The sequence below is a fragment of the Callithrix jacchus genome, chromosome 6, assembly GCF_049354715.1.
Source record: "Callithrix jacchus isolate 240 chromosome 6, calJac240_pri, whole genome shotgun sequence".
NCBI lineage: Eukaryota > Metazoa > Chordata > Mammalia > Primates > Cebidae > Callithrix > Callithrix jacchus.
Window position 1 is genome coordinate 126,370,965 of NC_133507.1, and position 19,365 is coordinate 126,390,329.

At 37.3% G+C, this 19,365-nt stretch overlaps 1 protein-coding gene across 5 annotated transcripts in view; it reads left to right on the plus strand.

Annotated features, from left to right (window-relative positions):
- PARD3B (par-3 family cell polarity regulator beta) overlaps positions 1 to 19,365 on the plus strand; it is a 1,139,106-nt gene that overhangs the window by 498,349 nt on the left and 621,392 nt on the right. For 4 of the 5 annotated variants that reach the window (XM_002749672.6, XM_035305418.3, XM_008999274.5 and 1 more), the window contains exon 4: positions 14,400 to 14,509. In XM_002749672.6, coding sequence (XP_002749718.3) covers positions 14,400 to 14,509 — 110 coding nt within the window. Of the gene's footprint in view, positions 1 to 14,399; positions 14,510 to 19,365 lie in introns of those variants that run through there. The other variant, XM_078328278.1, reaches the window with a different exon arrangement.

Consider the following 19,365-nt stretch of genomic DNA (forward strand, 5'->3'; position numbering starts at 1 on the left):
TTAGCAACCATCTATGTTCAGATGTTTTTCCCTTGAAAATTAGAACTCCAATGTTGTTAGAACAGTTTGCTTCTCTTTTTGAAAAATCATAGAAATACAATATAGTTTTTTACCTGTGGCCTTTGGATTTTGATTCACATTGAATTTGATGCCAGGAGTTACACAGAAAACTCAATAATAATCCATGGATCGTTGCCTTACTCTGTCACTCGGTGAATTAGTCGGTTGGGATAATGTTCTCCAGCTTGTGTAATGGACCAATTTAGTAGCAAGACAGCAGCCACATGAAACACCTGGGTGGTCTTCCAGAGTACTTTCAAGTGGTTTAGATTTCAGTTATCCAATGTGAGGTCTCAAAGGCTTGGACAGCTGGGCCGGTGCTACATCAGAATATGACCTCTTCCTACTGGATGCATATTGTAAAATGTGCCTGAGGTTAAAGCTGATCTTTGGGTTCCAGGAGCAGATATGGGTCAAATGAGGTCTCAAACCACAGTTACAAATGTTGGGAAGGACTCTGTACAGGAAAGAATCAGATTTTCCTCTGGCAGTTGTATGTTCTCTGCCAGAAAAGCCTAGTTTCTGAGTTTTCTGGATTGAGCTTCATTGATTAACCCTGGTTTAAAATTTTAGGTGTTATTAAGTAGAAACTATATGTTTCAAGAAAGGGCCTGAGTGCTCCTTTCCTGTTATACAGAGAACAGCATTTAGGGAATGCAAATAGGCTTTGGAATAAAATCACCTTTTTAGTGTTCTTAGAGATAACAGTGGCTCCTAAGACCACCACTTTTTTTCCAGTCCTGCTTTGAATGATCCAACAAAATGTAATGATCAAAGGATTCAAATGCAACTGATAAATCATACAGATTTGTATTCAGGACACCTTAAATTGACTTGTGGATGTTTCTCATCTATCAAGAAGGACGTGGTGATTTGAATTTAGTACTTTGATGTAATAATTGTTTGCAACTGCAGCTCAATGGGCTGAAGGCATTGCTCATTTCTTCCTTTCTCTTCTTGCAAAAGCTACTGAAGTCTTTTAGAGGCTGTCCTCTACTCACTGGGGATTGTGGCCTAAAATTTAGGATAAGAGTATATTTCCGTAAATACTTGGTACAGACCAACAACAGTGCCCTAATGAATCATCCCAAATGTGCACCATTCTGAATCAAACAATCATTGCAAGTCCATACCCTCTTCACTCGATATATGTGAAGATTCACTTAATGGCATTTACAAGGGAATTACTAAAGAAATCATGGGAAAAGGTTTATCCACTTATTATTTTAGTCAAGGTTTTTCATATATTTATGTTATAAATATCTTTTAAAGTATATTTTTACTAGTTCCTCAATACTTAAGGAAAAAAATGCTATGGATTATCTCCTTTTGCAGGATAATCTATTTCTTACTGCTATTTTAATTAGATTAAATTAAAACTCTCCCAAATTAAGGTCTTCTGGTAATGTTCTTCTAACCATATTCTGTAGTCTCCTTAATCAGTTGTTCTTCTAGTCATTTAGTTCATGCCTATTTTCCAGCTGAGCAAATTTATCAGTATCTATGCATGCAAGGGTGTTCATCTCCAGCATCAAAAGCCACATGCCCATGTGTCTACTATAAATATTGTCGTCATTATTTTATACCAATATATTATTTCATATATCTTCTGCATTTCAAAATTCTGTTTAAAATTCAGCTCATCTACAGAATCTTTTCAGGTAAACTCAAATATTATCCCTTTAGCTGTTCCATGGGTTGCCATAAATCATATGAATATAGATTAACCTCATAAATATCTAGGATCTGAGACTGTAAAGTATCACAAACTGAAAGATCAACTGACAGGGCAGTAGATTCCTCTATAAGCCACAGTAACTGACGAGGTTGAGTCAGTGTCTCTACTGACATTGTTTAGCATCATTGTTGATGTCACTTTTATGCTCATTTACCTTTAAGTTGCAAGGCTGACAATGTATGCTGCATTAGTGTGAATCATATTTGTTTTAAAATAAATGTTGATGCTAAAGAAAAAAAGTGTTAGTTGAACGGAAGCAAACCAGACAGTAGCAACTTATTTACGTACTAGGGCCAGATACCCTTTTCATGACCCCCAGAGTTCTCACGTCTGGGACATTTCAGACCGTAAAGATTTCTGAACTTGGATATTAGTCTTCGTGCCTGCAGCTTTATTTAGTTCCATTTGGCATGTGTCTGTTGAGTGCCTACTCTGCTAGGGATCCTGAGTGATTGACTAAAGGAAGTGGCTGGCCATCAAAGAGCTTACAGTATGGTTCCAACTTATTCTCCTAGACATCACTTTCTCTCTCACAATCTTCTTTGGGAACTTGTTTTATCCTGATTTTAAATGTCCGTATTTATTAATTTACTCGTTGATGATCTGTCTTTCCCCAACAATCCACTAATTCTTCACAAGCAAAGCCTTTGTGTTGTGTGCTGATGTATCCAGAATGCCTGGAAGACAGCCAGGCAATTTTAGACATTCAGTAAATTTTTTTTTTTTTTTTTTTTTTTTTTTTGAGACGGAGTTTCGCTCTTGTTACCGAGACTGGAGTGCAAGGTGCGATCTCGGCTCACCACAGCCTCTGCCTCCTGGGTTCAGGCAATTTTCCTGCCTCAGCCTCCCGAGTAGCTGGGATTACAGGCACGCACCACCGTGCCCAGCTAATATTTGTATTTTTAGTAGAGATGGGGTTTCACCTTGTTGGCCAGGATGGTCTCGATCTCTTGACCTCGTGATCCACCCGCCTCAGCCTCCCAAAGTGCTGGGATTACAGGCGTGAGCCACCGCGCCCGGCCCTTCGGTAAATATTTAATGACTCAAGGGGAAACAAAATACAACTACGTACATAGGACAAATCAGGATGTAACACACCCTAAAAAGATACAGGCTGGGCATGGTGGCTCACACCTGTAATCCTAGCACTTTGGGAGGCTGAGGCAGGCAGATCACAGGGTCAAGAGATTGAGACCATCCTGGACAACATTGTGAAACCCCATCTCTACTAAAAATACAAAAAAATTAGCTGGGTGTGGTGGTGTACATCTGTAGTCCCAGCTACTCGGGAGGCTGAGGCAGGAGAGTCACTTGAACCCGGGAGGCAGAGGTTGCAGTGAGCTGAGATTGTGCCACTGCACTCCAGCCTAGATGACAGAGTGAGACTCCATCTCAAAAAAAAAAGAGAGAGATAAAAAAGCAGATTCACATTTTGTGATGCTCTAACTGTACAAAACTTGGGGTGACTGCTAATTAAGAAAAGCAGCAATAATTTTTTTAAATTACATAGAAATGAATTCTTATTTAGAATGAAAAATAATCACAATTTATAAATTTAATAAAGTTAACATAAGAGAGATGACATAAAATATGAGACATAATAATATGTTAACATTTGAAAATATCTCGGTATCATACTTTTTTCTCTATAATTTTTGGCCATGTATTCTTTTTGTTGTTGTTGTTTGTTTGTTTATTGAGACAGAGTCTTGCTGTGTTGCACAGGCTGTAGTGCAGTGGTGCTATCTCAGCTCAGTGCAATCTCTGCCACCTGGGTTCAAGCTATTCTGCTGCCTCAGCCTCCAGAGTAGCTGGGATGATGGGTGTGCCTGCCACCATGCCTGGCTAATTATTTTGTATTTTTAGTAGAGACAGGATTTTACCATGTTGACCAGGCTGGTCTTGAACTCCTGACCTCAGGTGATCTGCCCACTTTGGCCTCCCAAATTGCTAGGATTACAAGCATGAGTCACCATGCCTGGCTGGCCATGTATTCTTTAATCACCTCTCCATATGTAATATCAATTTCTGATAGATTGAATAAATGGTTAATTGGTTATTTGCTCTGGCATGGGTAATCAAAATGGTTTTTGTTTAGATTATATTTTGGATGTATAAAGGGCTTCACACGTATATACTTATAACTATGAAATGGCTACCAGTTTGTGTCTTACTAGCGTGAGAATTTTAATTCTATGCTGCATTTTCAAGTATATTCTAAATAAGAGAGAAGTTCCCATCTGTCAAGGTATCAATGGGAACTGAATTATCTGCTTATAATTTTATGGATCTGATGAGTGAACTAATTTTCCATAGAGTAGCTTCTGGCTTTGTGCATTTCAAATTTCGTTTATCTTCCAGTGCCCACATACTTCAGTGCTGGTGCAAAAACAGCACAGCGATGTCATTACTTTACCTGGCTCTGTACCTTTTATCATGAAACTGGTTAAACTTGCACAACGGGTTTGGGAATATTCTTATATTACTCACCAAGATGATTGGCAATAAATTAACTATACACAGAAATGTGTGTGAGCTATGAAAAATAGTCCATTATATACATATATTCTCTCTCTCTCTCTCTCTCTCTCTCTATATATATATATATATATAGTCACACACACACTCACAAAAATACAATAGTGTGTGTGTGTCTTAGTTCACTATATATGGTGGTCATACATAGTGAACTCTTCACAAGCAAGGCCTTTGTGTTGTGCGCTGATGTATCCAGAATGCCTAGAAGACCACATGGCACATTTTAGGCATTTGGTAAATAATGACTCAGCAGGAGATGAAATACAACTACATACATAAGACAAATCAGGATGTAACACACCCTAAAAAGATATAGGCCGGGCATGGTGGCTCACACTTGTAATCACAGCACTTTGGGAGGCCAAGGTGGGCAGATCACGAGGTCAAGAGATCGAGACCATCCTGGTCATTGTGAAACCCTGTCTCTACTAAAAATACAAAAAGAAAATTAGCTGAATTAGCTGGGCCACACATACATACTTATAACTATGAAGCTATTTATATATATATATAAAAACATGTATATAAATATATATATATATAACCATATATAAAAAAATATATAAAAATATATTTCTGATTCAATTTACCCTTAACTGGAATCCCCAAGATACTCTTGGCCACTCCATTGCCACCCAGTGGGAGGAAAAGTAGTACGGATGGAACATTAGAGATGGAAGAGATAACAGGGTTAACCTGCAGCAATTAAAATATTTTACTTATGTAAATTTTACAAAATTATATAATCGTGATCTTGTTACTAAGGCTCCTCTTGGCATCATGTAAGGGGCTCATGCAAATGAGGGCCCCTGAAAAATATGTTTATTTCCTCCATGCAAATCTGCATCTGAATGTTCTGAAGAAGTAGAGATTGTTTATAATTGCTGGGAGTGGACCTTCAAAGTGGACATGATTACAACTGATTGCAATATTAGAGAATAATCGTTTAGAGGTCACATGATGTAGGACATTTTTCGGTGATGGCAGGTGGTCCTGTTTGGCATATACACCTGATAAAAAATGTAGTATAAGATGTATTAGTATGAGGCCGGATGCAGCGGCTCAGAACTGTAATCCCAGCACTTTGGTAGGCCAAGGCAGGCAGATCACGAGGTCAGGAGATCAAGACAATCATGGCCAACACAGTGAAACCCCATCTCTGCCAAAAATACAAAAACTAACCGGGCATGGTGGCTCATACCTGTAGTCCTAGCTACTTGGGAGGCTGAGGCAGGAGAATTGAACCCGGGAGGCAGAGGCTGCAGTGAGCCCAGATCATGCCACTGTACTCCAGCGTGGGTGACAGAGCAAGACTCTGTCTTGAATGCCAGAACAAGAAATTGGGAAGTTGATGCGCACATCATCAAAATCCTTGCCTTCATCTCTGTGCATCAAGCGCGTTAATTGGATTTAATTCAGATGTCTTTAGTGAATACTTACTTTTTAAGAGTGCATGCCTTTCAAAGACCTGTACTTTTGCTTGCACCTAACCTCCTCTGTTGCTTTATCATTGTTCTGACCATAACCCTTGGGACCTAGTGCATATCTGAGACCTAGCGTTAATGAACCTTACATAGCATGAGTAAATTTATACTGCAAAGTAGGTTAAGAAATTTGAAAAATTACAGATTTGTGTATATCAACTGGATAAAATGTGGGAACTTTAATAGTTCAATCTATTTCAAGTGGAACTCACCCATCTTCAGAGACAAGTATAAGTCCCAATAAAAGTCAGTTAAAAACCCCTTCATGGGTTTTTGTAGTACTGGCACTCCAATTTAAGCAGTTTTTTAAATACTAAGAGATTCTTTATCATGCATGTGCTCATTCATATCCATTGTGTAGTCAGTGACTGTTTTGTGAATTGCTTGCATTTGTCCATCATGTGTTGAACAAGCATGGCTTTTGCAATCTGAAATAAGAGAAAAATGACATTAAATATTAGTCAACTTGAACTTCCGTCCTACTTTTATGGCAATAGTGGGAGTCTCTTTTCTAATGGACTGATATTTAAGAAGAAAGTTTTTGACTTGGTTTCTCTGGTGTGGTTTTTGCATCACAGTATCTGAGAGCATGTCCCAGCTGCTACATTCATCACAAGCCAGGCACTAAACCGGGTCAGGTGCTCCTGCGGTGAAAGTGATCTCTTCTCGGTACTTTCCTATAAATTGTGCTGCTATTGATATCATTACCAATTTTTTTAATGGGTCTCCAGATTTTAGTGCCATGAAGTTTTTTAGGCATCAGCTGAAAAGCCCTATCTGATGCCCATAAAATCTACACAGAAATAAATCTAGTTGTCTCCAAAAGCAAATGATGTACCACTTTCACTAGTCTTATTTTACTGAGGTATTGATGGGAATAATAGCAATACTGGCAAGGCATGTACATCATCTGCAAGAAAGACTCTGTGCTCCAGGGGAGGAGCTTGCATGCCTTGACTAGTGAGACAGGCATCTTGCCAGTTATGACCTTGTGACCATGGGTTGATGTTTTCCTCTTAGGTACTCAGCTTCCACCATACTTTTCCTTTATTTGTATCTTTCTATCAGAATATTTCTTTCTGCTGACCATTTATTTTGTTTGTTTGTTTGTTTTTGAGATGGAGTTTCACTTTGTCACCTAGTTTGGAGTGCAGTGGCATGATTTCGGCTCACTGTAACCTCTGCCTCCCAGATTCAGGTATTTCTCTCTGCCTCAGCCTCTCTAGTAGCTGGTATTACAGGTGTGCGCCACCACACCCAGCTAATTTTTGTATTTTTAGTAGGGATGGGGTTTTGCTGTGTTGGCCACGCTGGTCTCAAACTTCTGACCTCAGGTGATCCACCCGCCTCAGCTTCCCAAAGTGCTGGGATTATAGGCATGAGCCACCATGCCTGGCCTGCTGACCAGTTTAGATGAAAGGAATTGCTGCTGCATTGAAGAGATGTTACTATACACTTATCCAGATAGAGAATGTGGCCCTGCAATAGGAAAGTGTCAAGTGAATCAAACTAGAGTAGAAATCAAGTTCAAAAGATTTAGAAATTTCCTTTCTCTGGGCTTCAGTTCTTTAATTGGCTATATAAATTAGCAAACTATATTTTTATAAGTCTACAGTGAGACTTTGTTGCAGCTCCTCCTCTGTAATCATTTAGCCAAGGACAAAAGGGGGAGCAGCTTCTTTGAGGTGACAATGCTAGAATAATGGTTAAGAGGAAAGTTTCTAACTGATAATCTCTTTGCTCTGTATCTCTGAAGGATACACCCATATTTTGTCAAACTCATTCAACAGTTGTTAAAGTTCAAGATAATTGAGAGGTTTTGTTCTAGGTGCTGACTAGTTACAACGTTTGTTAAGGAAATGTACCTTATGAAACCAAGGTGCAGCCTATACTGTCTTTCTAGACTATTAATATGAATTACCTGGAAGAATATGTTTTATTCTACTTCTTTCTCTCTGTTTCAATTTGCAAAAGGTTAAGCCACTTGTAATTGACTTTCATCATCAATGTGAAAAATTTACCAACTTAGGTGTATTTTAATTCAGAGCATTTTCTTCTATTCATATTTACCTTTTGTCCTAAGTGTCAGCAGTCCTGGAAGGAGAGTGTGTGTTTTTCTTCAAACTGTCTGACTGTTTTGGTAGCACCAAAGGAATCCATTAAGGCAATGGAAAATTGAGACTGAAAAGACCCACCCCCTAAATAGGAGACTCTTTGCACATAAACAGGTTATGATGTTAATCCCAGTTCCTTTCTTCAATCTTTCACCCCATCCATTCCTCTGGTGACTCCTCTGTGATTTTATTAAGCAATAAGCATTCTAGATTTCTTTCTTTCTGAAAAATTCCGAGAGTATGAAATCCTGGCTTTTGCATTATTTTGCATGCGATGCCATTAATAGTTCTATACTGATTTCTTCCTTTTGATTTTCCTCTGTTCACTTTGTGTTTGTATCTACCTGCTCCTTCTGGAAGCCATTATGATTTTCAATATCAACTTCATATTTGTCTTTATGAATGTCCACCCTCTTGAAAATCTAGTCTTTGGTTTCTCACGCGTACCAAAACATTTTAGATTAAAAGCAAATCTTTCTAACAGTCAGTGGGCTGAAGCTAAGATTTGTATTTTCTCTGAAACAAATCATAGCAGTTGCTAGAAACTCCCTATTGCTCTTCTTCAAGCCAGAAGTATAAGAATGATTTTTAGGTGTCTGTTTTATGCTCCATCTCATTTGCTTTTTATGTGTAGTCAGTGTCTGAATTCTCCTGTGTACTCCTCCAGGTTCCCTCTCCATTTCTGCCTGTGACTGCTGACACCCTGTTCAACTTCTTTACATTGTCCTTCTAGCCTCTCTGTGCATGAGGTCCCCTACTTCTTACATAATGTCTTGTCAGTACTTCCACTGTGACCTGTCCCCCACCCGCAGAGCTGTCCAGCTGTCAAGATGAAATGATACCAATATTGGTGACAAGCTGGCCTTCTAGGTTTGCTCAGGAGAATCATTAACCATTTTTAAATAAATAAATCCCTGCTGCTACTCACCATACAATTTAGAACATGTGCCTTGTGACTTTTGATGTGGGGCTCGTGTTTGAAGCCATTGTTTGTTTTTTCTGCTGCCTGCATCATCATACTACCGAGTTCTTTAGGACCTTGGTTTCAATCTCTGTAACTGCCTATCCTTCAAAACCCTCAAACATAATATTGAATGGTGCCACCTGTCATTTAAGCTATCTCTAACCCAGACATATCCTCCAAATGAAAATCCACCAAGACAGAAACTTATAGAAGTAGCACCTTTCATTTTTCTTGGCCTTTATATCTCGCATGATTCATTGGTGTACCAATTTCGCCCTTTAACTAATGGCTGCCACTTTTAAAATTGTTTTTCTCAAACTGAATTAGATGATCTTCCTCTTGGCTGCCTTACTGACATTTTTAAAGGGAACATGTATCAGTACCTCCACCCTGTTTAGTACCAGTTTCACCATCATTAAAATGGTGATCACTGGAGAATTAGAAGATGCACCATCATTCATAGACACTTGGGAAGTGACTCTACTTTCTCCTGTAAGGGTGTGGCTTGCCTGGTGTTAATTGGCTTAAATCCTGGTAAAACCTGTTGAATCTTGCCATCTTCCTAAAGGTCTGTACAGTGAATGAGTGTGTAAGTTTTTCCTGCACATAGCATAAGTTCTGAATGTTAGTGGAAAATATTCTAGTAAGAATCAGGCTTATTCTGATATGGCAAGATCCTATGTGGTGAAGACATAGTCACCAGCAGCTACACACCCAATCAGGAACTCCATTTTTTTTTAATTTTTTTTTTTTGAGAGGTAGCTTTCTCTTTGGCTTCCATTCAGTTTTATGTGTCAGCTAAATAAAATGGGGACTTAATATGGCCTTTGGCGCGTGTTTTCATTGGTGTGGGTTCTCCAGTAAGCCACATATAACCTACTTGGAACATTTCAGTGATACCCACCTTTGTGTGTGCCAAAACATACTGAAATATTCCTTGTTTCCACATTTCCTTTTCTGAAAGGTAAGTTGAGGGTGGGTGAACACCATCACTGCTGATCTGAATATCCTCTTCCTCTTTTCTCTATGTCTTGATATATAGTAGAACCTCAAATATTTAACTGTATGAAAAAAAACAGCAAATGTTTTTAGAAGAATATATGCTTTAGGTACTGAACATTCTTTATTTGGGCTTTGCTTCCAGTGGCTTTTAAATTATGATTCTAAGGAATATTGTTTTTCCTTGAGCTGAACCTGGAGTGTTTGCCTCTAAATTCCAATAATGAGAATCTTTTCTCAATTAGCTGAAAAAATACTAGTGAATAGCAACATTTTCCAATTTTTGAACTCCCTTCTCACCTCATCTTTATTTGTGTAAAAGTTTTGATTCATATTGTAAGGCTATATTTGGTTAAGATTAGATTTTACTATTTTAATTTACAAATTATTCCATGAAAATTAACTTGACTTTGAAGACCCCAGCTTTTTGAACAGATAAGATAACATAGCTCACAACAAATGACAAGTGCTATTACCTGCTTTAGTGGGGGACAGGGTCCTGCATGAAAATTACATACCAGGCAGTTCCATGTCCTATGCATGCCTTAATTTCTTTCAGCTTCCCATCAGTTCTGTTATGTGGTATTTTTACCAGGTTTAGAATGATGAGACTGAGTCACAGAGCAGTGCCAATTCAATGCCACAGAGTCAACAAAGGATCAATCTGTTTGACTTTAAAACCCAGGGTCCTCTCCACTGTACTGACACGATAGTTAGCAGTGTTAGTGTCTAATTATTGCTGTTAGATTATAAGTTCCTTCACTATAGAGGTTATGTTTCATTTACTCCCCATCACTGAAAGGCTCTATAAAACTGGATAGAGGCTGGGCACAGTGCCTAACACCTGTTATCCCAGCACTTTGAGAAGAGGCTGAGGAGGATGGATCATGAAGTCAGGAGTTTGAGACCAGCCTGGCCAACATAGTGAAACCCTGTCTTTACTGAAAATACAAAAATTAGCCAGGTGTGGTGGCATGTGCCTGTGGTCCCATCTACTTGAAAGGCTGACTTGAACCCAGAAGGCAGAGGTTGCAGTGAGCTGAGACCATGACACTGCACTCTAGCCTAGGCGACAGAGTGAGACTTCATCTCAACAACAACAGCAACAACAACAACAAACTGGCTAGAGTTGTCGCCATCACATTTCAGTTAGCTTTGCTTGTACAATATGACTTCTACTTTAATATATAGTCAAGGTTTTGCCCAAATCGTCTTCAGTACTCCTAATTACTTGCCCTCTGTTGTACATTAGGACTTAACCTTTCTTTGTCTTTCAGGTGAAACTCAGTCTCTTCCTGACACCTTCAAATAGGGTTTAGCAATTTAGAAAACCATTCTAGGAAGGTTTAACAGTCTGAGATAACAATTCATATTTGAAGATGCTTACTGTTAATTTCAGTGTGGAATGATTTAACACTTTAAGACAACAAAGTAAAAATTAGGTAACTCAACTGAAGACCTTCAAGTGTTAAGTACAGAAAAGTTGAGAAGTAGGCAGGGTGTGGTGGCTCATGACTGTAATCCCAGCACTTTGGGAGGCTGAGGTGAGCAGATCATGAGGTCGAAACTTTGAGACCATCCTGGCCAACATGGTGAAACCCTGTCTTTACTAAATTACCAAAAACTAAATAAATAAATTAGCCGGGCATGGTGGCATGCACCTGTAGTCCCAGCTGCTCTGAAGGCTGTGGCAGGGGAATCGCTTGAACCCAGAGGCAGAGGTTGCAGCCTGGAGACAGAGCAAGACTCTGTCTCAAAAAAAAAATAAAAACAAAAAAGTTGAGAAGAAGAAAAGTCATTTCTGATGAGCTGAGAGTATGTTTAAGAAAGATCTAGCCATCTTAAAGTTTGTTTTTTAATGTTTCAAATACCTGATACATTGGTATAAAACTGAATTGTCATTGTATGGGAGATACTATAATACTCTGGCATATTGATTGAATACGCAAATCTGAATACATATTATTTTTTGAGACAGAGTCTCACTCTGTTTCGCAGGCTGGTGTACAGTGGCATGATCTGGGCTCACTGTAACCCCCACCTCCCAGGTTTAAGTGATTTTCCTGCCTCAGCCTCCCAAGTAGCTAGTATTACAGTAACATGCCTGGCTAATTTTTGTATTTTTAACAGAGACAGGATTTTACCATGTTGGTCTGGCTTGTCTCTAACTCCTGACCTCCCTCCAGTGATCCACCTGCCTCGGCTTCCCAAAGAATTGGAATTAGAGGCGTGAGCCACAGTGCCTAGCTTGAATACATATTATTATAAAATTATATTTTAAATGTTTTAATGTATTGTTATTTAAAAAGCAGATATTGATGGTGAATGAGGACTCATAGGCATGTGTCCTTAAATTGAAGGAAAATTACTGTGTAAAAAAAAACTATGTTTTTTAAGGAAAACATATTTATTCCCCAAGAAAAATCATGTCTCTCCCTGTCTCTCTCTCTCTCTCTCTCTCTCACACACACACACACACACACACACACACACACACATTCTTTCTCTCTGCATATATATATACACACACACACACATATGCATACATGCATATATATATATTATATGACTCAGCTGAAAAAAATATATAACTAAAATTGCTGATCAATAAAATGTTCATTTCTGTGCCTCTAAATCAACTTGATTTTGACAGTGAAGAAATACCTTGGTAAACCATGTTGGGTTTATTTTGTGTTTGTTTTCTCCCATTCAAGATTATCAACTCATAATTTACTGGCCTGATTAAATGATTGGATAAAAAACAGAGTTCATGAATTTTGCCCCATTCTCTTAATTTTAAAGATAATAGGTTGCTTCTGAGGATATTGCATTTATACTAACTTGTTCATTTCATGTTGCTGGTAAGTGAAAGTTTTAATCTGAAAAGAACTTAGTGTTCAGATCACCTAAGGGAGGGAAAAAAGTACTGGTATGGGGCTGGGATAATATTTTCTTGAGATTTTATGGTACTTTTTCTTGCCTCTTCTCTTCTTTTTTTTTTTAATGTTTTATTTTAAAGAACAATTGCCAACCAAATTGGTTTTTTTTTCTTCCTCTTTCTTCTTCTAAAAGAAAAAAAAAACAATTGCCAACCAAACAATTAATTATTAGTATGTCAGTTGGTTAAGAAATTTTGAGATGGAGGTGGAGGGAAGGTGAAAAATGTAGTGATATCTCTTAATAAAAAGGAAATAAAGGAATGTGAACTTGAATTTCATAATACTGTTTGGCATAGATCTGTATCACACGTAGTATGTTAATTTCTCATCATGAGAGTTTTTGTTTTTTTTTAAAAAAAAGCAACTTCTATCTGGACAAAGATAAAAGATATTTGCAATTCTGTGTTTTGTACAAAATGAGAATGTTAAAGCACATATAAAACATAAAAACCAGATTTATAAATAACTTACAAAGTGGATAAAAATGTTCCTTTAAATTGCAATAGCTTCAGAGGTTTGGGGAATTATTTTCAGAATATTGAGAAATGAGAAATTGCATTTCAACTGTTTCCTACTCTTTTCCCAAAAGTACAAAAATAAAATGTTAATTTTTATATGAGAGTGATTTTTAAACCACAAGCAGATTTTTTTTCTTTGAGATTTTTTCTATAGTGGCCAATTTTGTATGAAACAAATTTTTTTTAGGCCTAATTGCAGTCAGAGTAGTTAGGCCGCTAGCTCTCTGCTAAGGATGAATTTCATTTGAACTTTCTAATGGTATGATCTTTTTTCAGAATTTAATAACTGACTCAAATATTTAATAGTGGAAGCTTTCATTAAATTAAAAAGAAATCAGGATATATTTTTAGAAGAACTAACTTGTTTTCTTTATCAGTTCTATCTACTTCAGGAGAAGAGGAAGAGAATGGAAGCAATCTCTTTGTGTGCTTAAATAGGCATTAATGTTATAACCCAGCAAATAATTTATTTCAGTTTATATCATCATTCAAAAGATTTGGAAAGCACCAAATGGCAGTAATAACTATACTTCCAGCTCTATTGAATAACAAATTACACTGACTGTGTGAACCTCTTCATTCATCTCCTGGATAATCATTCTTTTTAATACTCACATATATTTTCTAGATCAGTTTTTAGATTGTACACAGTCAACTTGCGCATTGCCTAACAGTTTCTGTTAAATGCAATGGCTTGTTTTGAAATGCAAGTGGGGCAAGATGAGGGATGAAAGATATTGTTTCCATGTGTCATTCTATAAGTAGATGACAAAAGATCATTACATGGATTAATTTACAAACATACTTAGAAATAGAATGTTTTTACATAAGGCAAAGATGAGGGTTGAAAGATTTTGCTTCCATGTGTCATTCTATAAGTAGATGACAAAAGATCATTAAATGGATTAATTTACAAGCATCCTTAGAAATAGAATGTTTTTACATAAAAGCATGTTGTAAACCTTTTTAATTAAAGTGCATTGTGTCATGCACTCTCTTCACCCCAGGGTTCTTTTGACCTCTCACCTCTCACTTTGTCTTCCAGGCACTCCACTGCTGGTGAGAAGAAGCAGTGACCCAGTGCCAGGCCCACCTGCTGATGCCCAGCCAAGCTCTTCACACCCTGGTGGCCAGGGTCTGAAACCGGTTATTCCAGTAGGTATCCAGCTGTTTTTATTTCTAATGAAAGATCAAACTGCTCTACCCATAGATTAAGTGGGACTTTGCAATTTTAAGTAAATTGATAAGTAGATAGAGATCTTCTGATAGTATATAGGGTATTAGTTGTAATAGTAGCTAGTATGGGCTATTACTTGTATATAGTTATAGTGATAGCCATTATTTATGTGACACTGATTATGTGCTAAGCACTATTTTAAGTGTTTTATAGTAAGTCATCTAAACTTCCACATCAAGGTAAGCATATGTTTTTATCTCCATTTAACCGATAATGAAATTGAGGCAGAGGAAGTTTAGTCATTTTTTTAAGGTCATGTAGCTAATAAGTGGCAGAGCCAGGAATTTCACCCAGGTGCTCTGGCTGCAAACTCCTTGGTTCTAGCCAGCACACTATACTGTTACATTTCCTTCATCTTCCTGTTTTATAATGTCCTAGGATATAGTTATGTTTTTGGTGTGTTAACCCAATGCTTTGCAAAACCATATCATGGAGACTGGTGTACAGTTTCAAGCTCCCAGTATCATGAAAATATGGGACCAGGATTGTATTTCTAGAACTCAGCATTCGGATTGAAGAAAAACAAAATCATATACCAAAAGCGCTTATAACTAGACATGCTTATAACTGTTATAACTGATAGGTTAAGTGGAGAATAATTTCCTGAAGGGATGATATTCTCCTTCCATATAGGACTGTGGGGTCATCCAGCTAAATCTTTAGTTGCTTTGAAGAACTGTAATTGTGGCTAATCCTCTCAGGTAGCCTGAGGGTTCAGTTTTGGCTAATGACTATATACCATTGCAATACTTAATCTTCAATAACATAACCATATTAAAAATTCCCTAAAAGCAAGACTCTTTCTCACTTTAAGTCTCACTGTCTATGGCACCTTAAGAAAAAAATAAACACATCCTTTATGGGTATATAAGAATGCTGAAATGAGTTAAATGGATTCTTCTGGTTTGGTATAAAATATTCTTATCAAGAGCCAGTGTCAGTGTATATGACATAGGAGTCACTATTTCAAATCATTAGCTATTTTTTAATAGATTTGTGGCAATATTTTGGCCTATTTCTTTTTTTATACAAGAAAGCAGATGTCTTTAAAGTATTTTAGATGAAATATTTTACCACTATCCTACTTAAAACTATCCTTCTAAGGAAATACATTTAATGGAACATTAATAAAAATCAGGTGTATGTGTTCTATTTTAATGTAAGTACAAACAAAACTGGTATGTGGTATGGCTTTTTTTAAACACACACTGGTTGAGACCATGTTGAGTTTAATTATATTGGATTGGGGAAGACAGCTATTCAGTGAAAGAATTTACATAAAAGAGCAGAACTACGATTTAGTTCTTATTTTCACAATGTCTGTGTACTGTAAAATGAGAATGTGTCTGATTAATGTATTAGCATCATTTGCATGGAGAAAGTCCCTGTATTTGCCCATTTTCACACTGCTATAAAGAAACACCTGAAACTGGGTAATTTATAAAGGAAAGAGGTTTAATAGACTCACAGTTCTGCATGGCTGGTGAGGCCTCTGGAAACTTAAAATCATGGTGGAAGGGGAAGTAAACATGTCCTTCTTCACAAGGAGGCAAGAGAAAGAAGTGCAGAGTGAAGGGAGAAGAACCTCTTATGAAATCATCAGCTCTCATGAGAACTCACTCACTATCAGGAGAACAGCATGGAGGATCTGCCTCCATGATCCGGTCACCTCCCATGGGGTCCCTCCTCCAACATGTGAAGATTATAATTTGGATTACAAATCAAGATGTGATTTGTGTGGGGACAGAAAGCTTAACCATATCAGTCCCCCAATGTTTATTTCCATGTTTCTGTTACTTAGGCTCTGTGCTTAAACCAATTAAAATGACATCACTGTTGCTTTCCCTAGAGGAAACAATGGCTAACGTCCATCTGGCAAATGCTGTAGCCTCACCAAAATATTATATCAGTGAGATCCAAATTGGGGTATGGGGCAGAAAGACATATTATTACTAGCAAAGATGCATATCATAAGTCAAGAATAAATGCTGGCACCCAAAATCATTGTGCCTTACTTATGAAAGTTAACAAATATGGGCTGAATTCCTATGTATAAACAGTGAAAAGGAAACACGTTTCTTCCTTTCCTCAGAGCGTCCTCTGTGGATGATGAAGTGCAGACCTCAGACCCAAAAAGTAGAGTCTGGTCCTTGCCCTTGCATGGACTAGTGGCACATCTTAGGTGTCTCTTGCTTCAATTGTAAAATAATCTCCATGAATACTTTAAGCTTTAACATCTCAAGGTACAGACATTGTGCCTTATGTATCTTTACCTAGGGGCAAGTACATGAAAGATGCTCAGTGTATATGTTTTGAACTTAGAAATGCAAGATACATGTAAGTTTAGGAAGAGTCCTAGGAGTTCTTAGAAATTTATCAGCTTACTAATTAATCTGACTCAGCCATTCTCTTAGTTTCCCAAAGAGCATCTACCAGGTAAATGTTTCCCTGCTCCAAAGTCTGGTTCACCACAGGCAAGAGAGTTTAACTGCTTTATTATGCAAACATTAATAAAGACACTTGGTGTGCTTTTATTTACTAGAAGGAATGTGTGTGTGTGTGTGTGTGTGTGTGTGTGTGTGTGTGTGTTATAATTGTTAATATATCCCTGCATATCCAAACTTGTGGAATGTTTAGACATACACTGTCCAGCATAATAGCCACTAGCTACATGTGGCTACTGAGCTCTTGAAATGTGTCTGATCTAAATGTAAATGTACTTAAAATTTAATACAGCATTTCAGACTGAAGCATGAACAAAATAACATAAAAGGGCTCATTAATAATTGTTATATTAACTATATGTGGAAATGATAATATATTAGGTATATTGAGTTGAATAAATATATTATTAAAATTATTTTCACCTGTTTTTACTTATCTTTTTTACATGACTACTAAAAAACTTAAAATTCTGTTTGTGGTTCTTACTCTGTTTTATTGGACAGTGAAGCTCTAGACAGAAGCAAAATTGGGTATAGCATTAATGAGATGGTTGGAGTCTGTTGGGGGAAGATCTCTGAGAACCATGTCATCTCTTGGTCAACAGGGCGGTTCGGTTTGCCTAGGGCAGTCCTGCTAGTGCCTGTTGTTCTGGCATAATTATTAATAGTGTCTTCATAAACTCTCAGAAGTGTGCATGTACAGATGATAAATTATGTGGCACCCTACATATAGGCCTGTACTCTTATTGTTCACTCACCGATAAGAGAAGCAGCCTTTCAAGGAAACCTTGGGAACATAACAACCACAACTCTCACACGGGTACCCTGCAGAGGAGGTTCCGTGTGGCAAGGATCTGGGCCTGGAGCCTACGGACACTGAGACTTCATGTTCTTTTCCATCTCTAGAATTTCATACTTGGTGCTTCCTTCACAACTCCAGCTACACCATTCTTGATTTCTGTGATTTGATAAGTGATGGTGAATGTGGGGAGTGTGAGCTAATGTAGCCATGTAGCAACTAATATGGAAAATAATTGCTTAAAAAGCCATGTTCAATTGCATTTCAGTCCAATATCCACGGGAAGAAAAAAAACAATCAAAATTTCCATCTCTTAAACAGTGTTCACATATAAGTAATTCACAGATGGCAGAGCCCCAAGTGGGTTATGTTCAATCATTCCCAAGAAATGAAACTTACTTATAAGCCACAGCATAAGAAGCTATAAGGATGAATATTTGACACATTTGATTATGTTGAAATATTGCCTCTAAAACCACAGTTGATGACTGTTATTTTTAGTTGCACTTCATTAGGCTTACTGTAGAGGGAAAAGTTTTCATTGATGCCCAGAGATATGTGTTTTTGCAAAGTTGCGAAAGTTACGCTTGTTTTCTAGATGATTAAATTTATTACAAATTGGTTATTTAAGATGTACACTCTCAGACATGTTGGAGTTTTAAAAGGGGCTTAAATTAGAAAAATCAGATTCTCTGCAAGCTTCAAATTCTATGTATATTAAGAAGCCACTAAATCAAGTATTTGTTATTTAACACCAGACATACAGCAAAGAAAGCTATTTCCTTTGTTCCTCTTTTGGTAAACCTACCTAATTATCAGAATAGGATAATTATTAATGTGTAAATAGTAATGGCTATTTATCTTTCAAGGCAATAGCAAATCCAATTCTATTCACTGCTTTTGAATTAAGAAAGAGAATCCTAGAAACAGGATATGCTGGTGAGAGTCCACTTGTGGGACTTCTTACCTTCCTTTTCTTGATTGTAACCTGGTGTTCTTGGCTTAAGGGCATGCTATAAAACCAGGTTCTTGAAATTGATGTTCTCAAACTTGCTATGGAACAGAACTCTAAAACAGATGTGATTTTTCTTCTTAATATCCGGTTAACTACCATGGTTGTTTTCTGTTTTAATGACTGTTTATACTTTTTAATTTAACCCTTAAGGCAAATTGATCCTGCAGGGTGAGAAAATTAAAAACTGGATTCCTGAAAATTATAATACTGTGGTTGTTCTCAGAGAGTAAATGGCATTGTTTGTTCTAAAACCATTACTTGTCTTGCATCACAAAAATAAAGAAAATATTGACCTATCTTTCCACAGTCCATGTCTATGATATATATATACATTTTATTAAAAAAATAAACACAGATTTGGGGGTTGTTAAACTAGAAGTTCTTGGATAGATTTAAGGGGTCTATTAACTCCCTTAAGTGTTACACCTTAGTGAGGGGATGGGGTGTCCTTCATGAAAGACATTCTATCATTTCAGATTTTAAGAGTAACTAAAAATCAACTGTTTGGGGATTAGA